The 8,552-nt window shown below is 35.1% G+C and overlaps 1 protein-coding gene across 1 annotated transcript; it reads right to left on the bottom strand.

The window, feature by feature from the left end:
• Positions 1-229: 229 nt before the first annotated feature.
• Positions 230-7,766, bottom strand: LOC108321373 (uncharacterized). Its single transcript, XM_017553117.2, has 4 exons — positions 7,314-7,766; positions 7,132-7,212; positions 4,695-4,818; positions 230-749 (listed from the first exon to the last, which is right to left on the bottom strand). Exons 1-4 carry the CDS (start codon positions 7,607-7,609, stop codon positions 699-701), a joined length of 552 nt encoding a protein of 183 aa, XP_017408606.1. The 5' UTR covers positions 7,610-7,766; the 3' UTR covers positions 230-698.
• Positions 7,767-8,552: the final 786 nt, after the last annotated feature.

Here is an 8,552-nt window from a genome sequence, read left to right as displayed (position 1 = left end):
AGAAATCGGAAAGCATGTTATACATACCCTACCCCAAAAAACAGAACAAAATACTTCCCCAGCCGTGTCTCTTTATGTTTTCCCATTTGACCTCAAAATGCAATCGAAATATTGCCAAAGATTTTTCCCATCTGACCCCAAAATGCAATAAAATATCGCCAAAGATCTCTCCACAGAAGATTAAAATCCAAAAACCAACAACAATAAAACTTATCATAGAAGGGACAGCTAAGTAAACAAATAATACCACATAAATATTTAGAAACAAGAAATAAAAAAAATTAGAAAGCTTCAGGTAGGTATATCAGCTTCATTTATCCGAAGCATTTGCATTATTAGACAAGGAACAAATTAAAGTCATTTTGAGTTCATGTTAGCCCGTTGTAATTGGTTAAACTTCCCAACAGCAAACTGACAAATTATATAAACCCAGTCACCTGTTCGGTTTCCAAGTGTAACACACCATACATCATATGCTTCAGCATTCACTCCTAAGAAGAATCTGGAGCAAGTACCTCAAATGAACTCCATAAGCAAGACAGAACTTGAGAGCTCAAGACAGATAATCAAAAGATATCTGAAGTCAGGAATATGCCTTGGAAAACCCTCTTGTATAGGGTTTGTTAAAAGCAACATACCCATCATGTTTACTCCTGGGTGGCGCTTTCCTGACCGTAAAAGGATGCAAATATGAAGCTTTACTGACCACCAGAACTGCGAAGTTGCAACCTCTTCCTCTCAAACTCAAGCTACAAACGAGGAAAATAAAATGTCAATATCAACCAAGTTTTTCATCAAAATGTTTTATTTTAAAAGGCTATTAGGGTAAATTATTACCAAGAAACAAACTGCATTATTTCCCTTAAACACTAATTACAAATCACTGAAAGTTGAATCAATGAAATTTAAATTGAAAACCTTGTTGCCTGTATTTGTCCTAAATTTTTTGCAAACTTTCTAAACAGAATACAAACACGGCTTCACCAGTGTGACCACGAGGTCAAATGAAAATTGTTAGAATATGTATAAGATATAGGTGGTTGTTAGTGTTAAGAAGTGAACTTTAAACTTAACTCAACCTTAAAAAATCGGCTTGTATGCTAAGGTTTGCATCTACATATATACTCTAAATTGTCTTATCTCTCTCTAGTTGATGTAAGACTTCTAACAATTAAAATAGGTATTTAATCTAGGCGATTAGCAGTTGTACCTATGAATTATTAGCATTAATTACCTAGATATTCCTTATATAATTAAATGCTAACAGCTCATAGGTACAATTGATAACCACCTACTACTAAATACCTATTCTAACAACTACCTATATTTAATACATATTCTAACCGATTCCTACCTTCATGAACTTCCTTGGCCCCAAAATATTGCTCAACCTTGATCAGCGATCTATCTCCCTTCCATCAGATTTAGGAATCAATCTTGAAGCCGTTTTTTGGACAAATGCTCAATATTGGACCTCCCAATGCTCAAAGGCCCCGATCATCCCAAATGACAAGACGGAATCCCACTCAATCGCTCTTCCTATTTATATACAGTTACTTGTCTACTAACATAAACCCACCCTCAATGGGTCTACTCAGTTGGAGGCTAATTCACATAATCCCTTTTATTTGTTGGACTAACATAACTAACTATTAGTGGGGGCTACCTACCATGGTTATTATTTCAAATCTGAATTCATGATTTTGGTCAGAATATGTATTAAATATATAGATAATTGTTAGAATACATATTAAATGTAGGTGCTTAGCAGTTGTATCTATGATCTGTTAGCATTAATTACCAAGATAATTGTTATATAATTTTCTTCTATAAATAACAAAGATCAACTGAGATAATCAATCTCTTAAGCTTTTCTTCTCATACTTTTAGTCTTAAGTTGGTGCTAGAGTAGGTTAATCTCGCCTCTGCTGCCACTGTCAGCCTCTGCTGACTGCCATTAGTCAACCGACATCGGCCACTATCCGCTGCCAGTCACCTTTGTACCATCCACTGACAACCTCTGAAGACAACCTTTTTGTCACCAGAACAATTCTGTGTCTTGTCCACAAGGCTCATCGGACCTCCTTGCCCTTGTTTCTCCACTTTCACCTTTGGTTGAGAGGCTCCTCTCTCCTCATACTCTTCCTCCACCTCTACTTTCCATCTTTTGTGGTTGGCATTGACTGTGGAGTGTAGATTGTTATTGTAATTCTAATTGTTTGGGAATTCTTCCTTAAATATCGCTTCCTTTTCACAAAGTGGATACAAACATCCTCAATGTTCTTTCTGTAAAAGAATTGGCCACGTTCCATATAAATGTTTCTCCTTGCATGGTTTTCCTAGCAAGACAACAAACGTCTTCCATACAATATACTTTATAACCCTTCTCCCCACTTTACACACCTCAACTATCATAGGCTTTCCCCATACAATATACTTTTTTTCTTGTTATCTTCTATTCCTATTCCTAAGTGTTCAAGTGAAAGCTTTATAATACCTAGAGTGGCAACAAATGATGATTGATGAGATGTGTGCACTTCAAAGCAATGGTACTTAGGAATTGATATCTCTTCAACTAGAAAATCAATTATTAAGTGTCGATGATTGTATACTCTCAAAATAGGATCTACTTGTAACATTTCTTAAATAGTAAGAGAAATACTCTGATTGTTGGATATTCTAACACTAATTGGGCACTTCCACCTAGAGATAGACACTCCACTTCAAATACTATGTTTTTGTAAGAAGTGATTAAATATCGTGAAAAGGTAAGAAACAACGTGGTGTGGTAAGGTCAAGAACAAAAGTAGAATATAGGGAAATGGCATTAGTCATTTGTGAGCTCATAAGGCTAAAACAACTCAGTTTAAATTTGAAGAAACTTCTCAAATGCACCTTGAATGTGACAACCAAGTAGCATTACACATTGCCTTTAACCATAACTTCCATGAGAGAACCAAACATATTGAGGTGGATTGCCATTTTCATAAGAAAAATTGGAGTCAAGAGACATCACCACCGGATTTGTCAACTCTAATGAATAATTGGCTAACATATTCATCAAGCCTCTAAGAGGATAAAGGATAGAATAAACTTATAGCAAGCTAAACACATATGACCTGTATCCTTCAGCGTGAAATGAAGTGTTAAAATTATAGAAATAACTAGTTGATCCAATACAATCAAGAATATTGTTATAATTATCAATTTTACAAAATATCTGCCATGGTGGCAGATTTATAGATGGTTGCCTCTAAGAGGATAAAGGATCGAATAAACTTATAGCAAGCTAAACACATATGACCTGTCCTTTAGCGTGAAAGGAAGTGTTATAATATAGAAATAAATAGTTGATCCGATACCATCAGGAATATTGTTATAATTATCAGTTTTACAATATCTCCACCATGGTGGCAGATTTATAGATGGTTGTCATAACATGGGGGTGGCAATGTGAGTTTTTCATGACAGCCCATTGTGGCCGCTTTGGGTGTTATAGATGGATCAGAAACTCTTACAAAAGGAATTCTCAAATGAAAACAAAAAAAAAATGAGTGTTCTATGTATTTCTTTCAATTGGACCAGATGTTCACAATACATCCACTAGCACTTAGAGGGTCCAACAACCTCCCACACAAAACTATTTCTCTTTTATCCCCATACCCAATAACACATTTATTCATAACCTCTCTTCAATCCACAACTATTACTAACAGAATTTTCAACTAATTAAATCAATTAGCTGTATTTCTCTTATTTCTTCTTTCATAAACCTTCATAATAGGAGGTAATATTCTAACAGGGTGTCATGAAATAGTGCCGCAGAACAGACATGGCAAAAGTTGCAGAGCAGTATGATGGTCGTACCAGGAGTAGTAGCAAAGTGTGAATAGAAGGAGAGGCAGCAAGTGCAAAATGAAGGAGAAAAAGATGCAAACAGGATCCAACCTGACCTGAGGCAATTAAAACCCTAATTTTCTTTATTTTCCTTTTTGAAGTCAGCGCACATGTTATTCTTTTAAAAACCTAGTGTTGGGCCAAACAACGTGACCCAAACCGTTAGAACAAAATATTCACCTAGTTCACCCTACGGTTTCCTTTATTATTGTGATGTACTTGTCGTCATTGTTACTATTACCTGTGACACCACCACCACCAGTAATGCCACGGTTGTCACTGCTTCTGCCATTGCTTTGGCCATTTCCACTGATGTTACCACTACTACCACCATTTCCCGCAGACGTTGCCACTGCTACCCGCATTGAACCAACAGCTCCTACATTATGTTTTGAGCAGCACCTACATTATGTTTTGTTGTATTTTATGTTTTGAACTTGAAATGTTGGCACTTTGATTTGATTATATCATTATTTGAATTTATTAGACATGATATTATTATTAGTTATTAATATTTCAAGATTTTTTAAATTATATATATCTATATATTGTATTCTTTTGTATTATGTACAAGTATATATTGTATTTTATTTTTGTCAGCAGCATAACCTGTTATGACTTTCGATCTATTCTCATTTACAAGTTATCTTGATTAAGTTTTCATTTTGCACTTGCTAATGTTGTTTCATAAAAATGAATAATAAATCCCTGCAGCAGCAGGAGTATAATATATTTGACATGTTGCTAATACATACATTTAGACACACCATAACAAATAGCAAAATAAACATATTTACCACTTTCTTCACTCGCTCATTTGCAGCAGGAGTACCTCCAACAACAGAATCAGGATGATAAGGACTGCTGACGCGGACGTCATTCATCACAACTATGACTGTCTTGTCCCAGCGGACTGGAAGCCTGAGTACATACTAACGTAATCAGTTAAAAAGAAAATTAAGCCCCTGAGAAAAATATACAAAAGCTAGAAAGATTGAAATCCTAAGGCAAAGAGGCACTCTTAAGGCATGCGGGAGCAGAGCATTTAGTGCTCTCAGCAAGCACCAAAAAGTGATCCACAATAACTACAGAGTTCAACTTGAGCTATCAAGTGATCCCCGTTTCTTTTAATTTGATAACAACTAAAAACTTTTATTCCAAAATGCATAAAAATTAGACAAATACTATTTCTCTAAAGAATGGCTGTCATCTAAATATCGATAAAAAATGCAATTAAATGTGCATCGTCACAAAATAATTAACTAAACTATCAATGCAAACTGGAAGGAGGACTCAAATCATATCAAGAATATACAATACATGATAATTATATAGTTGGGTTTGAGAACAGCATTCATAGTCAGAAACCATACCAAAAGTCCAAGTACTCAATTAATATCCACGATTATAGATAATGACTGCAGGAGAAAAAAATCTTCTAGAAAACAAAGGTATATCAATTTTCTAACATATCCATTCTAATGTAAGCACACACAAAAAATTGGAGTGTGATAGCCATGTGCAACTTGGTGACCCTTGCAGGAGAGGCAGGATCTAATTTTGTGATTAAGAACTGAGTGAAGTACAATTTGCTGGCTCTGACAGTCAATTTTTGCATTTTTGGCTTCAAAAATTGCTGCTTCAATGATAATAGCCATGTACAACGTGATGGCCATGGGAGGGCACACATCCATCTAACATTTTCATTTTTGCTACACACTATTTTTCTTGTTTTCAATGGCAGAAAGCCAATAATCCGTTATGTCGTATAGCAGATAGTTTAATGGGCTTATGAAGTTACATAGCAGTCTAAATATATGATATATATCAACTAGAATTATATTAACTCGGAAGTTTAATTAGCTGAAGACTTGAAAGAAATGACAAGAGAATGCAGGACGAATGCTGCAACCACAGCAATGATAGGAACTGCAATATCAGACACAGTTGCAATCCTCAATGTGAGAAATTCCATAGCACAATAGTACCACTAGAGTGGCTATTTAACAACACTGCTTGTTGCCCCTTTAAAACCTAGCATTTAATTATAATATAGGCACATGTATAGTAGTATAATAAAACTTCCCTGGGAGCTTGGTACGTGATTGGCAATCTCAAATAACCTCCAATGCCTTCATTTTAACCATTTTACTTATATCCTATATGTAATGTCTTCATTAATCTCCTCATCATTTTGTAATACTGGCCTAAGGTATTTAAGTTTAGAAACTTGTAGTATGACACCTTCCATTTTTTACTTGCAATTGAAAAATAAATAATGTATATACTATACATATAGATAGTCAAAAACAAAAAAGAAACCCAGACTAAAGAGACTTATGATAAATAATTAGGTCAGTTTATGCACAAATCACCATCAATCTAGAAGCAACAAGAGCATGGCAATGAAGTCAAAATATGAAAGACTGTGGTTGAATTAGTATAAGGAAAAAAGCGTAACAAATCTTAGTTAAATGTGAACTGGGAAGGCAGAATAAAAAAATGGGCACAAAGAGGGAAAAGATAGTCCTGTAGAGTATGAGGAATAGAAGTCAAAACAGAGTTAACTTTTTGTTAAATGGTCAAAATAGATTAAAATCCCATTACGATTTTGAATAAAAAAATGCATTAGAAATGAGGGGAGGGGGGGAACATAATTAACTCAAAATATGCTAAAAACCATTATTTTTGGGGTAAGAATGGGTTATTGAATCCTATACCATGGCAGTGCTCCTATAGCAGGGAAAAAGTCACTGTTAAAAACCACTCTGCTATATTGAATCCCATAGCAACCAGCTTTACTCTTTACGCCACTGTAACACAATATTGACGTCCGATATCTCTCTCTACAGCACCACTATAATACCGCAAAGGAAAACTACTCAAATGCACATGGATATGCTAAATTTGCAGAACCCCAGGGTCATTCCACAGCACTAAACACATACAGCACGCTATGGGTATGCTTAAGTAAGTTTGCCTATCTTTGTTTCTGTACTCAATTAAATTTATCCATCCTTATTTGACAGGGGCAAGATGCGAGCTTATAATTTCTTTTATCACACACATTTCCACAACAATCTACAAATGGTGTATTCTATGAGTGACATGCTCTAAAGTCTATTGGCTTCAAAACCTAATCAAAGATAAAATATACACGCCAGGAAACAAACTAGACAATCACTAAAATCCCGATCCACACCACAGTGGTTCGTTCACTCACACAGCACTTACGTTTTGGACAAAGCATCGAAGATGCTCTGCGCCTCGCTGGTAACCCCAACCCCAATCCTCTCAGCATCAGCCTCTGCTTGTCTACATCCAAAATCATTTGAAGCCACACATGAATTTCATAAAAGAACACATTTAAAGAAAACTAGAAAAAAGAAAAAATCTGGGGAATTGCAAGAAAATACCTGATAGCAATTTCTTCCCTAGCTTGGAGAGCGGTGAGGTCAAGAAAGCAGTTGGAAGGATCAAGTGGGTCTTCGGCCTGGCCAAGAAAGGTGAACTCTTTGATGTAATTAGCCTTGAGCAACCTAATGTTCCGACGAGGGCCATGTTTGGAAGGTTCCTGGAGTACAAGGATGTTGGAGGGTCGATCGAAGGTCACAACCTGACCTTCGAATTCGTCGCCCAACGTTGTCCTGATCGACAGCAAACACCCTACCGCCAGGTCCTCAGGGTTGTTGTTGCTGTTGCCACCCTCCATTGTTGTGCTTTCTGTTCCTTCCTACCCTTTCCTCCTAGTTTACCCTTCCTTCCACCAAACAAGACTTGAATCTTTCTTGCAGACAATATTCAACTGGGAACCTTGTTTAGGGCTTGGTATACCCTCCCTTATTTGGGCTACTCTTCATAAAAACTCCAAATCGGTCTCCTCATTGGGCTTTCCAACTATTACTTATGTCTGATTTTTAATTTCATTTTTACAAAGTAGGGTTTTTTTTTAGTTACATTGTTCTATATTTACACAAATTTTCCTATTTGATTATAGTTAAACTTAAAACATTTTCTCATTTTAATTCTATGGTGATTTCTGTTTAAAGTGGGGGTTATTGTTTTGATAGTAGTCGTTCACATATGTCATTTTTTAATAATAAAACATTTCAAATATAATTGTCTAAATATATGTTTGCTGAAAAATAGACACTTTCCTCTCTTTTCTTAAAGGTCTTTTTTAAACGGCTTGTATTTATTACCATATTAGTTATATCTATATTTCTGTCTTTTCACTTACTTTTAATATGATGTGTCATGAGAGATGAGATATCTTATATTTGTTTTTTTCTTTTCTTTTCTTTTACTTCTATATCAAAAATGTTTACAATAAAAACTTTCATTTAATAAGTCTTATTGAGATAGCTTTATGTTAGGTTTGGACGAGGTAATTTAGAATTTAAAATTATTTACCTTAAAATAATTTGTTTGAATAAAAAAATTAGAAGAAATCCAAATTTAAAGTATCTCAAATGAATAAAATAAAATAATTTCAAATATCAATCAAAAGTATAAGAAATTTGAAATTCTACTAATTTTCACTTCACTATCACTCCGCTAAAAAAGGTTTAGCCGAGTTAGTCTAGATCGATGATCGAGTCAAGTTTATTCAGATTGATGGTTGAGCAAAGTTCGATTGGACTAATGGTCGAGTT

This window comes from Vigna angularis, chromosome 1 (genome assembly GCF_016808095.1).
Source record: "Vigna angularis cultivar LongXiaoDou No.4 chromosome 1, ASM1680809v1, whole genome shotgun sequence".
NCBI lineage: Eukaryota > Viridiplantae > Streptophyta > Magnoliopsida > Fabales > Fabaceae > Vigna > Vigna angularis.
The sequence above is the reverse complement of the archived record's forward strand: the minus strand, read 5'-3'. Positions and strand labels throughout refer to the sequence as shown.

Coding starts and splice junctions, on each gene's coding strand:
- LOC108321373 (XM_017553117.2), bottom strand. CDS start 7,609: ATGGAGGGTGGCAACAGCAACAACAACCCTGAGGACCTGGCGGTAGGG. Junction 4,819..7,131: donor TTCGATGCTTTGTCCAAAAC/GTAAGTGCTGTG, acceptor GTATGTACTCAG/GCTTCCAGTCCGCTGGGACA. Junction 750..4,694: donor ATGAGCGAGTGAAGAAAGTG/GTAAATATGTTT, acceptor CCTCGTTTGTAG/CTTGAGTTTGAGAGGAAGAG.